We start from the raw sequence: 25,311 nt of genomic DNA on the forward strand, positions 1-25,311 counted from the left end.
TGAGGCTAAAAAACAGATATGGGGTCTTTCGTCCATCTTCGGAATCCTTCACAGGTAAATTTGCTCAGCTTTTAAAGAGCTTAGAGCTGCGTAGCTGAACGCAAACAGAGACGTACCTCCAGTAACCACAATGGGCGATGCTGAGCAGCTAGCACCTAGCTAAAGGAACAAAGAAGAAGCTATGATGTATTAAAGGTTTGCAGAGACCACCACTACCTCTTAAATTCCCCTTTTTTCATGCCTCTTTCTGGGAATGAACATAATTGTGACCTCCTCCATCGCCGCCATGTTTGTTATTGTCTGAAACTGAGACTGGAACGTGGAGGTGGACTCTGAACACTTCCCTCTGGTGGAAGGATTGCCAAACAACCATTCCAATGAAAAGGATGAATCACACCTGACTTTTATAGAGGTATGTACCTATTCGGGTACATGAAAAGTGCATAAGTTAAAGGCCGAAAGGCTGGGATATCGTTGCTGTGCATGTGTGAGCAATGGTGTGTGTCAACATTATGCACCGTCTGTAAATATACTTGAGCAGTATGACGTAGCCAAAACATTCCATACTGGAGGTCACCAATAGGGGCAGTACACAGCACTAGAACTCTGAAATGAGGCCAATCTGGTTATGTATTACTTCCAGGGCACTTCTGATCTATTGCCATCTTTTCTAGTGTGTCACTGTGCAACAGGGAGGAAAAATCAGAAAGATGGTGGTAGCTGCAGACAGACGCTCTGCAAAACTATCCATCATTGCGTTTACCTCTAACTTCATGTTCCTGTTCTTGTTTGCAAGAAATGTAAGTTACCTTGCATCAACACAAGCAACCTACATACTAAATTAATGCTAAGACTGCGTAGCAGCCATGATATGTCCGAGAACATGTTGCTAACAGCAAGTATATTCCGGTCCTAAAGCTAGATTTGAACTCACACAACGTCCGTGTTCGGCAGTGCCACCATAGCTGATGCAAACCAACTGTCTTATCAAACTCAAGTATAGTTATGCCTTCATGTAGCAGTTTGTCTTCCATGGTTAATGTACAAATTCAGCAAGAAGCTCCAGAAATTCAGAAACACGTAACAGCAAAATGACCAATCACAAGGGAGGATTTCTGTGCAACCGCAAAGCAAGGACAGGTGCATATCAGGTCTGGAAGAGGCGTTTGTCAAACCTCCAACAGTAATGATGCCATAACTGGCCTTATGCAGATGACACGCAAGTATAAATCCAGTTTCAGAGTGAGAAGGTGCTAATCTCCTGGGACAACTGGATGGATGGTACCAGAAGTGGGGGAGAAGTGGTGGTGTCCCGGTGGTATCCCAGTGGTGTCCCGGACTTCCTGCTCTGTGAAGTGAAGTTTAATTCTTTCTTCCAGTTCAGATTCATTGTAATTTCATGATGACTCTAATTTTCTTTTCATTTATTCGTGTTGCTGTCTCATTTTTTCAGCCTGTGAGGTGTTTCTGGAAGCAAACTCAACTTAAATTTAAAGCATGTGTGGAGACAGGTCACATGCTACACCTTTTCAGGAGGGTTTACATTCATTAACGGGTTTGCAGTCATAACTTTACAGCATTTCAGGTTTTTTCTGTTGTTTTTTTTAGGTATGGTCATAAATTTGGTCTAATTTGACTCAAAAGTGGAACCAAATCCCATTTGAGAAGCTTCAGAAAATCAGTCTTTGATTTGGCTGGATGACCTGAATTGCGCTGTGGTTGGAGTTAAGCTCTCCTTGGCTCCAGCACACTGTCTCTCTGTTTTTTGTTTTTTTTTCTTATTCCACAGGACACATTTCTAGTACTGGTGCCTGACTAAGAGTGCAGGGAATGTGCAATGCAAAAAGTCGGGTAATGACTTTAAAACACACGACTGCGTCATGGACAGGCTGTTGGAAATTGTCCTGAACTGTAAATAAAAGCATTTGAAGCTTGCTCACAGAGCAGAGAAGAAATTCCACAGTAACTAAGTAAGTGGAGGTGGTGGAGCAACAACTACCTAAGCAGATGTCACCAGGACTGTGGTATGTTGGAGCACTGGAGACACTGGCAGCCTTGCTTATTCACTTAATGTTTTCTTACAAAGATGATGAGGACAGATGAAGGAACTGGATCTGTCTGCCGGTTCTTTTACGGCCATACGCTGCAGAAAAGAGGGAGGACTCACATTGCAGGGTGTAGCAGCTCAGACTGCAGGACCAGTCAAGTGTAGCAGCTCAAATATGACGTGGCCATGTGAAATTAAACAGATGAGGATAGAAACTTCCAGGAATTCCACCTGACTGGCAGTTTAAAATTTGTTATTCAAAGTGAAACACGCAGTATTTTAACTAAATACCACTGAGTCACTTGGGAATTTTTAAACCCACGCAACACTCTGTTTTGTGTTTATTTTTTAAATGTGTCCCAGCCATTATCAGGAACCTTTCTATGTTGTTCCAGATCTACTTTACTTCTCTGTCTGCCACCCTCTGTTTGACTTCACATCTTGTTCTAAGATCCTGAGGCTTTTAGCATACCCCAGCTGAGCTGAGTCTTCAATAGATTAGCCCCACGACACGACTAATGCACCATGTTTTATAGCCGAGTAATGTCGGCTTTACGCTGGGATTTGAACCTCTAAACTGACCTTGAAACATGGCTGCTCTGTTGGCCAAGTCACAGTCCTAACAGGACATGATTTATCACAAGAGACTGTGTGGATAAGTCCAGCTGAAATGGCGGTAAGTGTTTAGGCCAAGCAGGCTGAAGTGAAATGCTGATGGGCGGTAAGAGGCACACATCTGTAAGGACATTTCACACATAGCTGAGTTTTTAAATGCAAGATGGTTGTGAAGCCTCCTGCAGAATGCAGACAAGTCAGTTCACTTCAGGAATGTTTGTGTCATCTCACAATGTTCAGTTGGAGCAGGATTTAGTCATGTCGACACCCAGTAAGAATGGTCTTATTATTCTGAAAGGCCTCTGCAATGCCCTAATTATTAGTGAAGGCGGCGATCCTCAATCCTGGTCCTCAAAGCTCCATGTCAAGCAAATTTAGATGTTTCCCTTCTGCAACACACCTAATTTAAATTAAATGTATCACAGACACTCCTACAACAAAAGAAATCACAGGAATGAGTAAAGCAGTCCTATGAATGCATTCACTGTGTAACAGCCTCCCTCCACAGTAACCAAAAGAGCAGCTTTGGAATGTGGTGGAACGAGAGATTCTCATGGTGATGAGGTGGAACGGGAGATTCTCATGGTGATGAGGTGGAACGGGAGATTCTCATGGTGATGAGGTGGAACGGGAGATTCTCATGGTGATGAGGTGGAACGGGAGATTCTCATGGTGATGAGGTGGAACGGGAGATTCTCATGGTGATGAGGTGGAACGGGAGATTATCATGGTGATGAGGTGGAACGGGATATTCTCATCATGATGTGGTGGAACGGGAGATTCTCATCATGATGTGGTGGAACGGGAGATTCTCATCATGATGAGGTGGAACGGGAGATTCTCATGGTGATGAGGTGGAACGGGATATTCTCATCATGATGTGGTGGAACGGGAGATTCTCATCATGATGAGGTGGAACAGGAGATTCTCATGGTGATGAGGTGGAACGGGAGATTCTCATGGTGATGAGGTGGAACAGGAGATTCTCATCATGATGTGGTGGAACGGGAGATTCTCATCATGATGAGGTGGAACAGGAGATTCTCATGGTGATGAGGTGGAACGGGAGATTCTCATCATGATGAGGTGGAACAGGAGATTCTCGTGGTGATGAGGTGGAACGGGAGATTCTCATCATGATGAGGTGGAACGGGAGATTCTCATGGTGATGAGGTGGAACGGGAGATTCTCATGGTGATGAGGTGGAACGGGAGATTCTCATGGTGATGAGGTGGAACAGGAGATTCTCATGGTGATGAGGTGGAACGGGAGATTCTCATCATGATGAGGTGGAACAGGAGATTCTCATGGTGATGAGGTGGAACGGGAGATTCTCATCATGATGAGGTGGAACAGGAGATTCTCATGGTGATGAGGTGGAACGGGAGATTCTCATCATGATGAGGTGGAACGGGAGATTCTCATGGTGATGAGGTGGAACGGGAGATATTCATCATGAAATCACAAACACAGATATTCAGAACATTTCCATGGACAAATCCCAGTGCAGAGGAGTTAAAGCCAGACCTTGTTGCTTGTTGTGGTGTACAGGATGTGGGGAATGTGACAGCGAATTAAGAACTGGCAGCAGATCCAACAAATGAGTGAGAAAGAGAAACCAGGGCAGCCAGCCAGCCAACTGTGAAAGCCATATCATTTAGACAGGGGATCCAGTTTCCTCCTGGAGCTCTTGGAAAAGACGTCTGAGAGGCCCTGACATGTCACTGTAGACTTGTATTTCACAAAGCCACGACAATGAAAGGTAAAGTTGTCTTCATGTACATACGAACGGCCTCCTGAGAAACAGCAAAAACTCCAACAAGCTTTCTGTTTTAGTTCACTCCGTCTCCAAATTTACTACAGACAGAAGCATCACCAGCACAAAACCTGAGTGGTGTTGTCCATGAATCAAGCAAGGCATTCCTGTTATTTATAGCTGTTCTTGTGTTAGGTAGCAGCATTACAAATGATGGAGGGCCTAAAGCCAGAACAAATGCATCAGACTTACTGAATCAGACTGGTTTGAGTACTCCTGAAGCAGTCAATCACATATATAAATTTGCTCAGGCCATCTTAAAGTGCTCCAGGTGAGCACATTAAGTCTTTAGGCAGTTCTCGGACCGTAAGGGAACAATAAATACAGCATACAGGACCATTAACCTCATTTTCCATATTTTGTGTATTGCTCCTATGCCCCAGATCTTCTTAATACCAATTCTGACTTGTTCAAAACTGTCTGATTTAACAGCTAGCTATTATTTTTCACAAAAATACAAATTCAGGTTCAACAAACTGACCTGAAGTTATTGTTGCAGGATAACTCCAGATTTTTTCCATAACTGCTTGTATTAAACAAACAGAGCAGAGACTGAGGACCCGTTGACTGTAATACAGAGTTTTACTTCTCATTTCCAGTTTTTCTGTCACAATCTGGGCACTGACCATAACCTTTCTAACTCCACGCTGCAACTGGCCGTTATACAGCAGTACAAATGTCTGGAAAGCAACTGAAGCGAAGAAGAAAGTTTACTGTAATCATAAATAAAGAGCTGGCTCACTTCAAAGATTATAGAGTAAAAAATGGCTATTTTAGTCATTGTTACTATTTTAACCATGCCAAAGCTTCCTTTATTATCATTATATGTTATTAAACCTATATTACTATTAAAAACCTATATTTCAAGATGCCTTTTAAAAGGGCGATATGGACAAGACGTCAATAGGACACAAAATGCGACAAAACCCATGACAACAATAAATAAAAAAAAACAATATTTTGGGAATCTCACATTTTAATAGATATTGAAGAAGGGCTCCAACACTTTCAAAGTTTAAATTCATTTTCTGTCGTTGCCCTGCTTTATCCAGAGGCCAAAAAAACTTTTTCCATCACAGTTCTTCATTTTACGCCGGTATTTTGCTTTGTAACATGCTAGCAGCTGGATGCACACCATGGCCGGTTCAGTAACGAAACCCAGGAGGTCATTACTGGAAAAGGAGAGGAAGACTAAGGGACAAAACAAGAAACAGAACAAGACTAACCACTGTACTGACTTTTACTGTCTGTAGAGATCTCAGAGAAGAGGCAGGATGAAGATGGATGCTGGGTAAACCATCGTTGAGGAGAAAATGTGCCAAATATCAGTAGTAATAATAGTTCAGGCCAGCAACTATTAAAACACAATCACTTTTTTAAATTCTGACTGGTAAGTAAGAAAGAAAGAAAAGATAATACTTTCTCAGGTGATGCTTCTCCCTAGATATCGCTGTGTACGATTTTAGAATAATGATAAAAGCATCTCATATCATCTCATGTCTGACATTTTCAGCTCAGATTTTTAGGTGTTTTATGCAGGTAACAAAACCAAAGCTTGTTTCTGCACTTCAATCTGGACTCTGGGATCAAACAACTAATGTCACAACTGTATAAGGCATCATAGGTACTGGTTCTTTGTAGAAGACAAGAAAGGTAAAGTGGAACCAATCTAAGAAGAGCCTTAGACTGATAAGTAGTGATAAGCAGTGGGTGAAAATCAAACAGGACCACCTGGCATTGGCATGCAAGTTACAACGGGGAATGAGATGGATACAACTTGTGATGAAATTGAAATGATTAACATTATTTAGTGATTGACAACATGTGGTTGTGGCGCTCACAAACGCAAGTTGGTAATCAACCAATGGCAAAAAGGTAGCTAAGATAAGGTGCTTGATAACAAAGAATAAGCAGAATTTATGATGATACTAAAACCCAAACTGCATCCTCAGTTTGGGAATCAAAGCTGTGACGTGACCTTGGAAAGAAAGTTTTGGTTTTCATATCTGGACATCATCGAGCCGTTTAGTTTTTTTCTACATTTCAAATTCAGGTTCAACAAACGGACCTGAGTTTAATGTGCATTTCTGCAGTGTGAAGAAAAGGTTAACTTGTTCAGAAGCAACCCGAGGCGGTTCGTTTTAACTCTCTAGCATGTTTTTGCTCCTCTGTCTGCAGTCATGAGTGGATGTCCAAGGTGGTTTAGGTCTACAAGGCTGAAAAAGAGCACCTTCCCCAGAATTTATTGCTGTTTACAGAGGGAGGTCTGAATGACTCACAAAGGGACTTCTGCAACAAGGTGAGAGATTTTGACAAGTTTGTTTTTTCAGAAACCCCCCTTTGAAGATGAAAATTGAGGACTGATGCATGGAAAGGAGAGTCTACGGTTGCCTTCAAGGACTGCAGTGGACGGACACATCGGGGTGAGTCATAAAGCTGGGAGGGCTAACCGGAGCTGGATCGTTATTCAGTCTGTCTGGTACTGTAGGAATACAGTCCAGCTTGTCTGAAAATTAACTCATTCATCAAAAACAGCTCACACTTTCCACTCGAGTACAAGGATCAGCTGCAGCCCCGTTAAATATCATTAAAGTCCTGCAGCGCTAAAGAACAAACTGGCGAGTCCACATCAATAACGCTGAGAAACAAGGAAACAAACGCCAAGGCTATTAGCAACTAGCAGCAGAGGAATTTATGGGAAAATGACTGACCACAAAATGAGGGATTTCTGAGTCTGCCTTAAGGCCCGCTGACAGAAACTTGGGCTTGAAGAAGAGCCCCACCTGATGCAGGTGGAAATTGAATATTGTATTATATTTCCTGTGGTTTTGTTGAGGAGCAGGAACTTGGCAGCGGAACAATGAGCGTGGAAGTGTTTCTAGAAAGCAAACTTGAGTAACCAGGTTTAATTGAAAAGATTCAGACTGTCTGTGTCGTTTTAGCCATGCTCGTATACACACCGGCACTCGCATTTCATGCCAGTTCTGATGAAAAGTGTGCAAAATGAGGCGAACCCATGAGCATCCAGCTTCACCGAAAGACGATATGAGGAAATATTTGTTTAATTTCTGTGACATAATCAGATTAGTAGGGATGTGAGGGGCTCTGATGAGAAGACAAAGTCTGCAGATCTGAATTCACTCTTTTTGTCCGCCTTTCCATCTCCGACACCTCCTCCTCTGGTCCAATCCTCTCCCACTCTGCCAGTGTGACCAGTAACTGATTCACCATGATTACTCAGGTGAGGCCTGAGCGATTCCATATGAGTAATCTGGGTTGCAAAGCCTGTCAGATTAACATGATATGTGTGTTTTCTCTCCGTTTGACCTCGCTCAAAGTATCCCCCTTCATAGCCCTCTGGAATAAAAGGTGGAATCTTTTGAGAGTTGGTGGTGGGGCTTCAGAGGAAGGAGACAATTAAGGTTTTATTAATGGTGTGCCACTGACGTTAGCCATGTTCACCTGAACGCGGCGTCTGATTGCTGGTTTCGCTGTAAGGTGAGATGCTAGCTCTGTTAGTTGTGTGCGTTTCACAGTCTGCCTGTCTCTACATTTGGCTGACTAGCTGACAGGCTGGCTTACATCTGAGTACCAAGTAGAAAGCAGAGGAAACACATAGTTCTGCTTGTCTGGAGCGGGGGCAGTTTCCACTTGTGCCTCCTCATTAACAATAAGAGACGCTAAAACAGCTCAGTTGCTCCTCACTGAAAGAGAAGAAGAAGAAATGGGACAGAGGCGGATTTCTGTGAGGAAACCATGATAATTTTCCATATTATCGTCATTCAAATGATTATTTCAAGACTGAAATGGAAAGAGTTAACCACAACTCTGCAACCTAAACACCCCATCAATGACCCTGACTGATGCTTCATGACCCACTGAACCGGGTTCCCTCCTGTCAGTAAGAACAGGAAACTGAGGCTACAATTCACACAGACTCACCAGAATTGGACAATAGAAGATGGACAAACCTTGCTGGTCTGATGAGTCTCCAGTTCAGCTCCACATTCAGATGCAGAGCTCAGAAACAACATGAAAGCACCACCATGCACCATGATGGATGAGACCCAAATGAATGCAGCGTGAGGAGGCAGGTGCAGAAATGAAAGGTTTACTGAGGAGAAGTTGTGTCCTGCCAAAGGACACAGTCATGTAAGCAGTGGAAGCCTGCAATCAATCCACAGACTTTCCGGCTGCTCGTCCTCCTGAGCTACAGCTGCCAAATAAAACCAGGTGCGGTAAACAGGAAGTGAACAGAATACAGAAGGGAATAAACCTACAAAATAAAACAGGAAACATGACAGGAAAGCAGCTTGCACAACAGCGACAGAAAACCCAACAGAAAGCCAAAGATCGTGCCTGAAAGCATGAATCAAGGCTTCAGGCTGCTGGTGGTGTAAGGGTCTCGGACACAGTCTCATGGCCCAATTTGGGCCTTTTATGGCCCTTCGGACCCACTAAGCCGCTCCACACCACCCCTCCATGTTTGTTCTTACCAGGACACTGTTGGACTTCTGTTGTAATGGAAGCAATTCTTACCAAGTAGAGCGGTGTTAGATAAAATAAAATGATGCTTAAAGGTGCTGGTGGAAAAGAGTCAAAAGAACCAGCATGGTTTAACCTCCACAGTCTACCTGAGTCCTGCTGCTGACCATGTCCATCCCTTTCTGAGCACAGTGTAGCATCTTCTGATGGAAACTTCCAGCAGGATGATGCACCATGTCACAAAGCTCACATCATCTCCACCATGACGATGAGTTCACTGTCCTCCAACGGCTCCACAGTCACCAGATCTACATCCAGCAGAGCAGCTTTGGGATGTGGTGGAACGGGAGATTCTCATGGTGATGAGGTGGAACGGGAGATTCTCATGGTGATGAGGTGGAACGGGAGATTCTCCTGGTGATGAGGTGGAACGGGAGATTCTCATGGTGATGAGGTGGAACGGGAGATTCTCATGGTGATGAGGTGGAACGGGAGATTCTCCTGGTGATGAGGTGGAACGGGAGATTCTCATCATGATAAGGTGGAACGGGAGATTCTCATGGTGATGAGGTGGAACGGGAGATTCTCCTGGTGATGAGGTGGAACGGGAGATTCTCCTGGTGATGAGGTGGAACGGGAGATTCTCATGGTGTTGAGGTGGAACGGGAGATTCTCATGGTGTTGAGGTGGAACGGGAGATTCTCATCATGATAAGGTGGAACGGGAGATTCTCATCATGATGAGGTGGAACGGGAGATTCTCATCATGATGAGGTGGAACAGGAGATTCTCATGGTGATGAGGTGGAACGGGAGATTCTCATCATGATGAGGTGGAACGGGAGATTCTCATCATGATGAGGTGGAACGGGAGATTCTCATCATGATGAGGTGGAACGGGAGATTCTCATCATGATGAGGTGGAACGGGAGATTCTCATGGTGATGAGGTGGAACGGGAGATTCTCATCATGATGAGGTGGAACGGGAGATTCTCATCATGATGAGGTGGAACGGGAGATTCTCATCATGATGAGGTGGAACGGGAGATTCTCATCATGATGAGGTGGAACGGGAGATTCTCATGGTGATGTGGTGGAACGGGAGATTCTCATGGTGATGTGGTGGAACGGGAGATTCTCATGGTGATGTGGTGGAACGGGAGATTCTCATGGTGATGTGGTGGAACGGGAGATTCTCATCATGATGAGGTGGAACGGGAGATTCTCATCATGATGAGGTGGAACGGGAGATTCTCATCATGATGAGGTGGAACGGGAGATTCTCATCGTGATGAGGTGGAACGGGAGATTCTCATGGTGATGAGGTGGAACGGGAGATTCTCATCATGATGAGGTGGAACGGGAGATTCTCATCGTGATGAGGTGGAACGGGAGATTCTCATGGTGATGAGGTGGAACGGGAGATTCTCATGGTGATGAGGTGGAACGGGAGATTCTCATGGTGATGAGGTGGAACGGGAGATTCTCATGGTGATGAGGTGGAACGGGAGATTCTCATGGTGATGAGGTGGAACGGAAGATTCTCATCATGATGAGGTGGAACGGGAGATTCTCATCATGATGAGGTGGAACGGGAGATTCTCATGGTGATGAGGTGGAACGGGAGATTCTCATGGTGATGAGGTGGAACGGGAGATTCTCATCATGATGAGGTGGAACGGGAGATTCTCATGGTGATGAGGTGGAACGGGAGATTCTCATGGTGATGAGGTGGAACAGGAGATTGTCATTGTGGATGAGAATATGCATGCATGTTTCTTTCAAAGCTTTCAGTCCTGAAAGTGCCGAGTTGAAGACTCAGCATCCATCTGACCGGCACTTACCCAGTAGTGGTTATAAAAACCAGATTAAGCTCCACCCTTACGCCTGGCTAAATATCGCAGAAACATAATGCCACCTTCATTAGCATTATTATTCTGCTGTGTTTACTTTGGGGCCTGAGAGAACCAGACCCTGCCCATCATTATACATGTTCAACAGGCCTTTTTCTTTGGCCATCCATAACAATCCAGCCATCAAACGAAACCCTTCTGGTTTGTTTAAGCTCAGACGTTGGAACTGATGTGTTACAACCTGAACAAACTGCCAACACAGAAAATGTTTCTTTAAAGGGAGGGTTGAAAATTATGTCAATTTTTCTCCCTCAATTGTCTCTGTGACGTCCTGTAATAACTACAAGCTTCGAAAGACAAGCAAAGTGGGAAATATATCACGACAGCGCATGAAAACTCAGTTGGGTAGTCTTTCAAAATAGAAATAATATACAGAAGGATACAGCCAGATGTAGTTCTAACAATTACGAACGTTTTCTTGGTAATCGAGCAATAAAACATTCAGATCAAAGACAAGAGAGCAAAAAAGAGAGGTTTTAATATTTACTGAAAATGTGATTAATAGTACAAAAGCCAGGCCGATTAAAAAAAAAAACATTCCTCATGAAGGAGGAGAGGAAGAAGGAAAAGGAGCAGAACACAAAGAAGATGAGGGAGAAGAAGAAGTTTCACAGCAAGTGTGTTACATTCATCATCTGCAGGGATATAAAGTTATCAAATCTGTTCTTCCTCAATTCTAACTCTGCAGTTATGTAGTTTAATGGTGGAAACCAGACCACAGGCCCACTCAGATGAAGACGTTAAACTGTTGGAGGTGGAAGGCTTCTCGTTTGAGCCAACACAACTTTTCCTCTTGTATTTTCTCAGATTGCTGTGAAAGAAACTCCCAGCTCAAAGTGCTAAATATGACACTGACGTCACTGCATCCTTATGGGGACACACACATCACACACCATCACCTCCAGATGATTAATGCCTAACAGGCTTCAGATGGGCTCGCCTATTTACAACACCCGGTTTATTTCAGTTTATCTGTTAATGCAGAACATCACCAGCATCCAGCCTGGTCCCAGCATACAGAGATTCCTTCTAATTCTCTGAATCTTTTAATGATAGTACATTTGTAGGTGGATCTTAAAAGTCAGAGAAACATTTTTCTGATATTTTTCCACGATGTTTAGACCCAGTTTGTCTCAGAACGATGAAGTTCTGTCCATCTTTCCATCTGAGAGACTCTTCCACTCTGAAATGCTCCTTTTAGACCCAGTCGTGTTACTGACCTGTTGCTAATTAACCTGATTAGTTGTCAGTTTTTCCTCCAGATGTTGCTTTTCCAGCCTTTTGTTGCTCCTGTTGCAGCTGCTTACGGATGTGCTGCTGCATCAGATTCACATTCAGCTCATATTTTCCATTTTGTTTATCTTATGAATAAAAATATGACTTGATGAGATTTATATATGATAGCATGTTGTTCTTATTTACATTTCACAGCGTCCCAACATTTTGGAACGATGTGGTAAGTCACATCAAGCTGCTTTTTGTGTGCTGGTTGTCGGTACCACACACGATGAGTAAAACAATGATTTACTACACAGCTGAGAATAAAAATGACTTTTCACGGCGTTTTATTATAAAGTAAACTTACAAAGAAGTAAAATTGCTGACAGAGTTGTGGCAAGAGACAATAAATAAACATTTTACCAAACTTACAGTGATGAAGTCTTTTTTACCTTAACTAGTGAGTGGAGGCCTTTCTGTCCTAACATGTCCTGAAGGAAGGTGTTGTCCTCGGGGCGGCGGATGTGAGGCTGCAGCTGGGATGGCAGGGCCGCCAGCAGCTCATACAGACCTGCAGAAAGGGGGGGTATAATAGCTGTCAGGGGTATGATTGCATGCATGCAAAGTCACACACAGAAACCTGACATGGACTCACACAGATGTGCATACCTCTGCAGGCTGATAAGCAGAACACATGCAGAACGTGTCCATGAGTACGGGCAGGGTCGACGTGCACGTAACAGATCTGTGTATTATTTCATTATTTCAACTCAAACACAAAAAGCCTCCAAAACCAAACAAACTCTCATACTTGTTACTGGAAACGAAGGAAAACCAAGTATTTCCCCCTCGCTTCCACTTCCTGCTTTTGTCCCAGGGTTTCCTGTTTCTAAGGAACACTGCTGTCCCCAATTAGAGCCAACCCCAAAACCAGTTTCTGATCAGCGAAACGGTTTAAAACGAACCTTCTTCCTTTCATTAACCAGATGCTGCACATGCCTGAGGAGGCTTTCCATCTCTGTAAACACCCAGCTGCATGTGGCCTTGCTTAAACCCAACTTTTCTTCAGGAGGAGCCGTCTGCGTTGCGGCTCTGATTGCATGTCGAACCGTCCAGAAAGCAGCCGAGCTTGAAGGAATGCGAAGCGGGCCAACTGAGCAGGCTTGGCTGCAGACCAGGTGATGTCATGCCTTCATCCAGACCAACGCGGCCCGTTAGCAGATCATCGCCGCGGCAGTGAGAGAAGCAGGGTTCACGGAGCAGCGAGACCGACACATGCTGAAATCCACAAGGCCTTCTGGGGGTTTGCTAACCCAGCTTACACAAGGAATGAATATTTCAAATTCATTTTAAAGAGAAGCAGACTGGAGAGCTGATGGTTTCAACATTAAGCAGAGGGGGAGGCGAAACACTCAGAGGGAGAGGGAGCAAACACTTCCAAACACAACAGAGTCCTGGAGCCAAACTGATGGAGAGTAGTAGCAGATACTTGTTAGCTGCTCAGGTCTTCAGCGTCGCTGGGATTCATTAAAGCAGAAGCAGCGCTGAAGGTCAGCCTCTGGAGCTGGGATATGTGCCTCAAACACTCCTTTCATCATGGAGCAGAAGACGGTTGCTTAGATTCAGACTCCTCAAAACCAGCCGCGCTCCATCTGAACGCCTCTGAACAAACAATCAGAATGAGGAGAACAATAAATACGTTCATGGAGCGGCTCGGCTAGCTCTGCAGGAGGAGGCGACCGGCTCACCTGGCCGGCCATCAACCAGTCAAAGCCGGGTCGGTGGAGAACCACGACTAGCTAACTCAGACAGATGGACTGTCATCTGCCGCTCGGAGCTGCTGGACATGTCAGACATGAATGGTCTGAATAACATGGCGGTTATAAGCGGTCCCAGTCGGTTTCTGTGTCGAGTCGGTGCCTCTTACGCCACTGCTTCAGGCTTACGGAGGACAGATGAGTTTGCATGGAGAGGAGATGAACTGAGCGTCATCGTGTGATTTACAAACAGTGAAAACTGATTTGTGAGAAACTTTGGGTAGTTTTATGTATATGATATGGCTTGTAAACCATTTGTAGACTAGAGATAGCAGATAAATCAGATGTGTGGCGAAGAAAACACCGTTCTGATGCTTCTGCAACGTGCCACAAGTCACATGACCCCACTGAGCTTCAGATACGTGTCAGCTGCTTCTCACGGACTCCAACGCTCTGGTGTTGTTGTCTCAGTGTGGGAAAAGGGGTTATCTATCCATCTATCTTGGATCTATCTATCCATCTATCTATCTCGTATCTATCTCGTATATCTATCCATCTATCTCGTATCTATCTATCCATCTATCTCGTATCTATCTATCCATCTATCTATCTCGGATCTATCTATCCATCTATCTATCTCGTATCTATCTATCCATCTATCTATCTCGTATCTATTTATCCATCTATCTCGTATCTATCTATCCATCTATCTCGGATCTATCTATCCATCTATCTATCTCGTATCTATCTCGTATATCCATCTATCTCGTATCTATCTCGTATATCTATCCATCTATCTTGGATCTATCTATCCATCTATCTCGTATCTATCTATCCATCTATCTCGTATCTATCTATCCATCTATCTATCTAGTATCTTGTAATTTCTAGTACCTATCCAATTGTCTGTCTCTCTATCTATCTAGTATCTAAGTATCTAGTAATATCTACTACCTACCCATCTATCTCTCTATGTAGTATCTATCTATCCATCTATCTATCTAGTATCTATCTATCCATCTATCTATCTAGTATCTATCTATCCATCTATCTATCTAGTATCTATCTATCTATCTATCCATCTATCTACCTAATACCTAGTAATATCTAGTACCCATCCATCTATCTATCTCTCTCTCGTATCTATCTACCCATCTATCTATCTATCTATCTATCTATCCATCTATCTACCGAATACCTAGTAATATCTTGTACCCATCCATCTATGTAGTATCTATCTATCCAACTATCTATCTAGTATCTATCCATCTAGCTATCTCTCTATCTATGTAGTATCTATCTATCATCTATCTATCAAGTATCTAAGTATCTAGTAATATCTACTACCTATCCATCTATCTATCTAGTATCTGTATGTAGTATCTAGTAAATGTATGTAGTATCTAGTAAATGTATGTAGTATCTAGTATCTGTATATAGTATCTAGTAAATGTATGTACTATCTAGCATCTATATATGTAGTAAGTAGCATCTATCTATGTAGTATCTAGCTTCTAACTATGTATTTTCCTGTGTCTGGTATTTATGTAGTACCGTGTACTTAGTATCTATCTATCCTAAAGGGGAAACTATCCTGTTCACATAAAAACGACCTGAAAACAAGTTGTTTTTAGACATTTATGGCTTAAAAGGTGAACAATGTTCAGCTTTCTGATGGAAAACTCAGAAGATGTGAAAAGTACATTTAGATAAATAATTCCTTTATTTCAGACAGTTTACTGAAGCAATACGGGACAACAGTGGAGGTTAAACCCCAACATAAACATGTCGACGTGTCATTAACATGTTGGGTGTCCTCTTGGTCTGATGATGTCTGCATGTGGACTGGGTGATGAAGCGTACTGTTTAGATACAAGCTGGAACTGAATCAGGACATCTGGTGTTTAATTATCGGTTCAGATGCTTCTTTCGTGTTGAATCACTTCATCAGAACTGCATACTGCATAATTAGTACTAAACACTGAGCCGTTCTACACCTGTAATACAGATTGTCAAGACTAATTCAGCTCATCTGTAAAAGTTAGAGTACATTTTAGAGTCAGTGTGGTGTTTAATAAGCCAGATATCTCTGTGTTTGTGTGAGTGGTGCAGTAAGAAGTGTTTTCTACTCCCACTACAGTGGCTCTGTGTGTGAGGGACTCCATCATGACATGTGGGAAACCCAGCAGCGCCACAAGCTGGTTTACAAATAAAAACACTAAAAAGAAAGAAGAAAAAGGGAAAGCGGTCATTGAACTGGCCTCGTGAGGTCACTGTGTCAGTTTAAATCAGAGCGTTCAGTCGGTCACAGAGTCCACACAACAACACAAAGTGCTGCGGAGAAGCCAGGAGCTAAACAAGGAGTCTGGAGGCTGAAATTAAATATCAGATCACGCTGAAGAAGAGACGGCTGAAGGCTGGGAAAAGGAGGAGACGAGCCTGAACAACACGGACGTGCTCGTGTGTTAACTGCGTCCAGCAGCAGACAAACTGGGAAACAAAGGAGCAGCAAGTGGGCCAGATCTTTCCCAGTAAAGGGTGGACCAGCTCATTTCTTGTAAGGCTGGTCTGGCTTCATTTCCTTTGCTTTGGTCAGACTATTCTGGACCCTCTCATGCGGTGGCTGTGTGGAGTGGACCTGGCAGAGTCTGGAGGTGTGGACCACAACTTCTGTTGTGGCGAGAGCAGGTCCAGCCCGGGTCCAGAGGTCCTGAAGTCCAACAGAGGAAACGATCTAAACAAGCGAGGCCGGGCCTCCGAAGCGTCCCGTACGGAGGAAGTGAGCACTTTGCCAAGCAGCACTTCCCCTCTCACACCCACAGCACTCGCAGGACACAGCCGCCAGCTCTTCATGCAAAACACACGCCAACAACACACACATCTATTAAACATGATATGCATCACATTACACGTCACATCCGTCACCTTCCACACAGCTCCACAGAGCTGGGTGAAACTCGAGCCAGAACAACTTCAGCACCGCTCACTAAGCTCTTCATTTAGAGGCTTGGTTTTATCTGACAAACACCAAAGTAATGAAGCAGCAGCTGCATGTTTACCCTGAAACCCACAGAAAGACGTGTCAGAATCTACACGCGTGTTCCTGTGTCCCAGTAGAATCACCTGGAAGACAGAACATGGAAATGTCTCCTCCCAAAGAAAACCCCATTACTTCCAGTGGAAACCAGAAGATGGACGCCTACCGAGACGGGACAGACGTCTGCCAGAGTTTCTGTCCCACCGAGACGAGACAGACGTCTTCCAGAGTTTCTGTCCCACCGAGACGAGACAGACGTCCCCAGAGTTTCTGTCCCACAGAGACGAGACAGACGTCTTCCAGAGTTTCTGTCCCACAGAGACGAGACAGACGTCTTCCAGAGTTTCTGTCCCACAGAGACGAGACAGACGTCTTCCAGAGTTTCTGTCCCACAGAGACGAGACAGACGTCTTCCAGAGTTTCTGTCCCACCGAGACGAGACAGACGTCTTCCAGAGTTTCTGTCCCACCGAGACGAGACAGACGTCTTCCAGAGTTTCTGTCCCACCGAGACGAGACGGACGTCTGCCAGAGTTTCTGTCCCACCGAGACGAGACAGACGTCTTCCAGAGTTTCTGTCCCACCGAGACGAGACAGACGTCTTCCAGAGTTTCTGTCCCACCGAGACGAGACGGACGTCTGCCAGAGTTTCTGTCCCACTGGAAGCTGGACGGTGATGTTGTCATGTTTACTGTTTGGGGTTTGAACTGTTTGTTTTGCTTGGTGGAGTCTTTTAGCTGAGTTTCACCTGTCATGCTGCTACGCTACATGCTAGCATCACTGCTATGTTAGCATCGCTGCTATGCTACATGCTAGCATTGCTGCTATGTTAGCATCGCTGCTATGCGACATGCTAGCATCGCTGCTATGCTACATGCTAGCATCGCTGCTATGTTAGCATCGCTGCTATGCTACATGCTAGCATCGCTGCTATACTACATGCTAGCATCGCTGCTATGTTAGCATCGCTGCTATGCTACATGCTAGCATCGCTGCTATGTTAGCATCGCTGCTATGTTAGCATCGCTGCTATGCTACATGCTAGCATCGCTGCTATACTACATGCTAGCATCGCTGCTATGTTAGCATCGCTGCTATGCTACATGCTAGCATCGCTGCTATGTTAGCATCGCTGCTATGCTACATGCTAGCATCGCTGCTATGTTGGCATCTCTGCTATGCTACATGCTAGCATCGCTGCTATGTTGGCATCTCTGCTATGCTACATGATAGCATCGCTGATATGTTAGCATTGCTGCTTCGCTGTGTCTGCTAAAAGCCTCTGGACTGCATGCATGTCATGTTGCCTCCTGTACCGGAGGCTCAGACGATGAAGAAGCTAAACCCAGCACAATCAGGACAGATTTATGGTTTGGATAATGAAAGAGTCCTTGTCCGTCCTCTAACTGATGCAAAAAGAAGAACTACACGAGTGTCTGGTGAAAATGAACTCGTTTAAAAACAGGAAACGAACTCTGGGTTTGGATTCTGTTTCCTCCGCCTGCACTCTCTCCCAGGTGCTGAATGACTTATCGACCACCCTCGTATGTCTTCCTTATGAAACGGGGAGCACAACGTTCCTGGGGTTCAGCAGAGCGCTCTGCAGAAGCAGCAGCGCTGCTACAACATGTGGCAGCTTTTGCAGCAGGTTAGCCATGAAGCACATCGGTGGCAGACATGGGCAGCAGCTGCAGACTGTGCCGACTAAATCAGTCAGGACAGGATTTATGTCCTAGTGTCTGGTTGGGAGGAAAGGCTCCTCTCAGTGTAGTAAAGGAACACATAGAGCATGAACTTGGTAAGGAAGCATCACATCCAAGGTACACATGAGGATAAATAAAGCATGAAAGCAGACAGAAGAATGATGACACCAGACGGGGAACAACGGCCTTCTGCACGAGGAAAAAATAAAAATTACAGCAACGATAATTCCTGCACAAAGGCAAATCTGCTGCCGTCCTGTGGGACCACCTCCAGACAGACCGTGGGTGGGACCATCACCGCGATGAGGAGCCAAACAAAAGGAGAAGTGTTTAGGGCCCGATTCACAGCCAACACGACACAGGACGGAATATGTCATCAGTGTGTTGGCCCCGGAGTCACCGACCATGTGGCGTCACCGGCCAGGCCAAGAGAAACGCCACTGTGATGTTTAAACACCACATGCGGCGAGTCCAGCGGCGTTCTAGGCGGGCTGCAGCAGCGGCAGACCGTGGAAGAGCGTGGGGAGAAGTATTATATGAGGCCTGCGCTGGAACGCAACGTGAAGCGGTTCGAGCTGCGTTGGAGCCCACAAGCCTCCCGTCAGCAGAGTCCAAACCGCCCGTCCACATGAAGGAAGGTCGGAGGGATGGAGCCCTCCAGGATCATGTTCACTGATGTCTCAACGTCACGCTCTCTGCAACGTTCCAGCCTTCTGGGAAGCAGGAAAAGCAGCGTGGCTTTATGTTAGAGGTTAGTTAGGGCTCCTCGGGATGGAAAAACGAGTTCAGTGAGAGGCAGGGATCGGTCCAGGCGCAGCCAGCCGTCACGCCGCTTCCCCACCACAGGTTGAAGTCTACATGCAGGACTTTGTTTCACCTCACGGAGAGGAGCAGCATTCTCCATCACATCTTTTCTCATCAACATCAGCGACTTCGTGCCATCTGCAGGATCTCATCAACAATATTACCGTTCCGCCAGAAGAAAAGCCAAGCTTAAGTGAAAGCAACTGGTTCAGCTGCCCTCAGAAGAACCTGCCAGAGGTTTATTATGTAAGGAGAGACAAAGATGGAGAAAAGTTACACGAGGCAGACGAACGCATGATGACAGACGCAGTATGGCCGGTAGAGACAGATATACGATATGTGGCAGCTGGAGTGCACAGCTGAGTGCCAACGTAGTGTTTATTGGATGCTGGGATCGTTGGTCTGGAGTTTGGCAGGAGTCAAGCAGAACTTCTCTTCGAGCAGATGGAGATGAAGAAAGTCACATGGTTCAGTCTGAGCTGGTTTAGTTTAGTTTAAGCCCAACGGGGCAGAAAAAGCTGAAGTTAAAGCAAGCAGACACCTCTGATTGGTCCAGAGGAACAGACCTCTCAGATCAGAGCAAAACAACACAAATGTAAATAAAAACAGAATATTTTAATCCCATAAATATCACGTCTGATGATGATGCTGAGACATTTTATCATCTGATGGGAAATGTTAATCTGACGTCTGTAAACAGCTGCAACAGGAGCAACAAAAGGCTGGAAAAGCAACAACTGGAGGAGCATCTGACAACAAGCAGCATGTCAGCAACATGACTGAGTAGAAAAGGAGCATTTCAGAGAGGTTTTTTTTCAGAATCAGAAGGAATCTCTGTATGCTGGGACCAGGCTGGATGCTGGTGATGTTCTGCATTAACAGCAGACATGATTCTCTACTGGAAACCAGTGCATGGACTCAGGAAGCTTCCAGAAACCAGTGTGAACCCAGTTCAGGCTGAAATCCACACATGCAGGTTAAAGCTCCATCATATGTGAAGAGGATCCAGAAACACGCCGTCTTCTCTGGACCAAAGCTCATTTAAAATGTTCTGAGTGGAAACCTGGATGAAGATGTGGAATTGTTTGTGGACAGCATCAATGCTGAAACATCTGCTCCCATCCAGACAACGTCTTGCAGATTTCAGCAGGACCATCCCAGCAGCATGGTGAGAATCGGCTCATATTTTCCATTGAATGTAAAATCAGTCATTTCAGCAGCTGATATGTTGTTTACGTTCCACTGGGAATAAAATACGAGCTGATTCTGTTTCTCCAGCAGTGATTGTGAAGTTTGTTGTTTCTACAGGTCTCTTTCTGAGCTCTCTGCTTGTCAAACTCAGCATATTGTCTGTAAAGATGTTTTAAGGTTCTTTCTAATGCAAGTGAGCATGTCCAGACCTCCAACAGGCGATTTAGGACCATGTGGGCTTTGGACGAGAACACCAGAGCATGTCATCCTAATTCAGCCAGAGGAGAAAGGCTTCTCTGCATCCAAACAGATAAAATCCATCAGTCCTCTCCGTGTCTGCCGTTTTCTTTTACATCTGCTTTATTTTTTTGGAGTGGAAATTTGACTTCTGATGCAACTGGAAACAGAAAGCTCTTCCAATGGCAACAAATCCTTGTGTTTCAGTACTGTATCAGCGCGGCAGCGAGCCGCTTGCTGGCCATCGACCACGACAAATGGCTGGAAGCTCCCCCAGGACCCTTCATCCTCCTCCCCCCTCTAACACAGGCGAAGTCAGCCCCCAAGCCTCCCTAATGTCTCCCACAAGTTTGAAACCGACTCGGGCCCAGATGCTCAGGATTCTTGACATCAGGATGGAAAAATTTACGGTTATCCTTGACAGAGGAGGAAAAAAACCTCCATATTCTTTTCAAACGTCTTGATATTATTTAGAGGTTTGTTCTCATACAAACGCCTCTGTCCCAGCTTCGCTGTTGGAGTATCTGCATCTCGTTATCCGGCGTCGTTATACAGCAATCACCCCTCCCAACGGGACGGAGCCCAGATTGGAGAGAGTCAGAAGGCTGGGACGGTTCATCTACCTCTCACGTCTAAACATACACAAACACCAGCAGTCGGTTATTAGACCGTCTGGTAGAAACGTTGTCCCATCCGAAGGTTTCCACTGCACGGTTTCATGCGAGTGTCGACCTCTGCAGCTTTACCTTTAAGTGCTGAGCAGGGGCCATAAAGCTTGATAGAACACGCAGGTACTCCTTGAAACAACACAGTTAACTTTAACAAGGTTAATAAAGGGGCAGCGGGGTGTTCGTGTGCGAGGTGCAGGTAAGGTTCTGGCCTGACCGTGGTTTATGGAGCACCGTGCCGAGACGGGAACGGCACACGAGGGACGGCTTGTCAGCAAGGCTCAGGCCACCACAGCTTCATTAACAGCAGCAATAAGTGTCTGGTTGAATAAACCACGCAGAGGGAATCACGGCTACAATGCTAATCAGTTAGCATCTCTGACTTTATGGCATGCTTTAAAGGAAAAAATCTGGAAGTTTCTCTCCTTGTGTTTGTCGGAAATATTCAGGATATGTTTCATCCCTCTCGAACGTTCTCAGTCATTCCATTTCAGAGTATCACTGGTTACATTCATGCTGATTCAGGATAAAAACAAAATCCTCTTTAAGCTTTAGATGCATTTCCGGTGGAATCTTCCGGACGTCTTGTCGGAAATGTACCGTCCCACCTACACACCAGACCTCCCCATCCCACCAGCCAGGAGGTCGTCATCATCTTCCTTTCTGGACTTATTCTGCACGTCCAGGACTTTTCTGTGATAAAGTATCATGTTAGTTTTAACTAACCAGTTGGAACTAGTTAGTTAACTAACAAAGTGAAGTTAATGTTTGCTAGTTCAGTAAGTTAGCTAGCATTACTGCATTTGCTGTGTAGCCTGAGGCTCCTAGTAGATGTATAACTTCCTTGTAGTAAAAGTCGTTAGTAAGGTTGCAACAATTTGTCGACAAAGTCGACAAGGAAAATTCACTGACGTGAAATTTCCTTGTCGACGCGTTGCATTATAAACGCCGTAACTTTGCTAATAAAACGCTGCTCCAGGCGACTTAACGCCAAACTCCAAACAAACGACGCAAAGCACCACAGGAAGTTCTGGGGGCAGGATCGTCATTTTGTTTAACCAACGAAGAAGAAACTGACGGCGCAACCTGTTTCCAAAGTTTGGGGATATTTCATGCTAAACAAAGTGTCAAACAGGTGAAATGTGTCGTCTGCCACGCAGAGTCGGCGTACCACGGCAGCATGACGGTCATGCATGAGCATCTGGAAGGAAAGCACCCCGGAGTCATGGTTTCTAGTGTTCCAGATGGTAAAGTTAGCATTAGCGAGTAGCGATGTGCTGTTGTTACCCCTGCCAAAGAGCTTCTGTTTTTACCGCCGTTTATCTGTTTGTGTTCAAGATAACTGGTCATACGATCAGGTCGGTGGAAACGCAGCCACTGTCCTTTCTGTGTTTGATGTAGAGGACCCAGACTACCGTGCACCGTGGGATTTGGTTCATTCTGGCGGTGATAATTACTGTGAGGCTCGTTCCACAGACCCATCATCCTTACAGGTTCAACCTGGTTGTAAAGGGGACTCATCCGGCTTGTCATCCATGTATAAAACAACAGCAACAAGTGCAGAGGTCTGCAGCTTTTACAAAGAGCCATTTATTTATTTTTTTCTATTTATTTTCCATAATTGTTTGTATTACAAAGTTTGTACTGCTGGACTGGACCGACGAGGACAGAAGAGGGACAGAATGAGTATCGAAAAGAAGGGAAAACAGAGAAACACCTGGATTGAGAGAAAAAGAGAGATCTTTTAACTTGTCTTCTTGTGCATTACAGCAGCAGAATGATGGTCTGGCTGCTGCGATGTTTTTTCCTCATTGAAATGAAGAAAAACGACGACAAAAAAAGTTGCAATTTAAATCGAATCATTTCTGGATTATAGAAGAATGAATTTACTTGGGAAATTGGCAGCATTTGTTACTTAACTGATTTTCATTGAAAATCTGCTTGAATGGAGAATCCTGAATCGAATCCTGAACCCCAAGAATTCTGTTATTTTCATGACAGATCAGCCTCAGAGTGACAGCTCCCTGAAAGGTTAAAGTCTGGATGTTCAACGTGACCAACATCGCTGCAAAACCCCCTTCCACCTACAACTGATCCTTTCCTCTATAATCACATAATTCAAGAAGCAGGGAGGAAATGGGGCTACAAGGAGCAAACACCCACTCTCCCTCCAGGAGGCTGCCTGACCTGTGAGCAGCGTAAACCAGATGCTGCGTGTCTGACGGAGACGTTACCGCCGTAGAAACCAACTCCGATGGGGTAAATTATCTCCAGTTTGGCTTAAATTCTCATGTCAGAGCAAACAGAGGTGAAATAAACTGTCAGAGAATTTTCTAAACATTAAATTTATGAGACGCAACGTCGTCACGGCCCATCGTACGGAAACGTAGAAGAAGCCAAAGAAATGCTGAGAGCTGGAGGTGATGAAGCTGAGCTGCAGACAGAGGAGTGGGCCGGGGTTCGGGACATGAAACGAAGCGAGATGAGCCCAACGGACCGGAGGCGGAACGGTTGCCTGTCCCTGACTGAGCTGCAACCCAACTCCGTCAGCGCTGAACAGGAGGAGAAGCGACGGCAGCTGTCTGGCAAATAAAAGCTGGAGTACAGCTGCATAACTGGGAGTACAGCTGCATGACTGGGAGTACAGCTGCACGACTGGGAGTACAGCTGCACGACTGGGAGTACAGCTGCACGACTGGGCGTACAGCTGCATGACTGGGAGTACAGCTGCATGACTGGGAGTGCATAACTGGGAGTACATCTGCATGACTGGGAGTACAGCTGCTTAACTGGGAGTACAGCTGCTTAACTGGGAGTGCATAACTGGGAGTACAGCTGCATGACTGGGAGTACAGCTGCATGACTGGGAGTACAGCTGCTTAACTGGGAGTACAGCTGCTTAACTGGGAGTGCACGACTGGGAGTACAGCTGCACGACTGGGAGTACAGCTGCACGACTGGGAGTACAGCTGCTTAACTGGGAGTACAGCTGCCTAACTGGGAGTACAGCTGCATAACTGGGAGTACAGCTGCTTAACTGGGAGTACAGCTGCTTAACTGGGAGTACAGCTGCATGACTGGGAGTACAGCTGCATGACTGGGAGTACAGCTGCACGACTGGGAGTACAGCTGCATAACTGGGAGTACAGCTGCATAACTGGGAGTACAGCTGCACGACTGGGAGTACAGCTGCACGACTGGGAGTACAGCTGCACGACTGGGAGTACAGCTGCACGACTGGGAGTACAGCTGCATAACTGGGAGTACAGCTGCACGACTGGGAGTACAGCTGCATAACTGGGAGTACAGCTGCACGACTGGGAGTACAGCTGCATAACTGGGAGTACAGCTGCACGACTGGGAGTACAGCTGCACGACTGGGAGTACAGCTGCACGACTGGGAGTACAGCTGCTTAACTGGGAGTACAGCTGCTTAACTGGGAGACCAGCTGCTTAACTGGGAGTGCATAACTGGGAGTACAGCTGCTTAACTGGGAGTGCATAACTGGGAGTACAGCTGCATGACTGGGAGTACAGCTGCATAACTGGGAGTACAGCTGCATTACTGGGAGTACAGCTGCATTACTGGGAGTACAGCTGCACGACTGGGAGTACAGCTGCACGACTGGGAGTACAGCTGCACGACTGGGAGTACAGCTGCACGACTGGGAGTACAGCTGCACGACTGGGAGTACAGCTGCTTAACTGGGAGTACAGCTGCATAACTGGGCTGTGGAGGGGGCTGGGAGTGGGGGGCTGATCTCAACCCAGCGCTGACTTATTGCCTGAATGACCCTGCAAAGCCGACTCCCCGCTGTCAGC

At 45.5% G+C, this 25,311-nt stretch overlaps 1 protein-coding gene across 1 annotated transcript in view; it reads right to left on the bottom strand.

Moving 5' to 3' along the window:
* mpp7a (MAGUK p55 scaffold protein 7a) overlaps positions 1-25,311 on the bottom strand; it is a 189,817-nt gene that overhangs the window by 109,136 nt on the left and 55,370 nt on the right. Inside the window, exon 3 of the mRNA XM_079259545.1 lies at positions 12,546-12,664. Coding sequence (XP_079115671.1) covers positions 12,546-12,664 — 119 coding nt within the window. The remainder of the gene's footprint in view (positions 1-12,545; positions 12,665-25,311) is intronic.

This window comes from Telmatherina bonti (genome assembly GCF_933228915.1).
Source record: "Telmatherina bonti genome assembly, chromosome: 20".
In the NCBI taxonomy this organism is placed as follows: Eukaryota; Metazoa; Chordata; class Actinopteri; order Atheriniformes; family Telmatherinidae; genus Telmatherina; species Telmatherina bonti.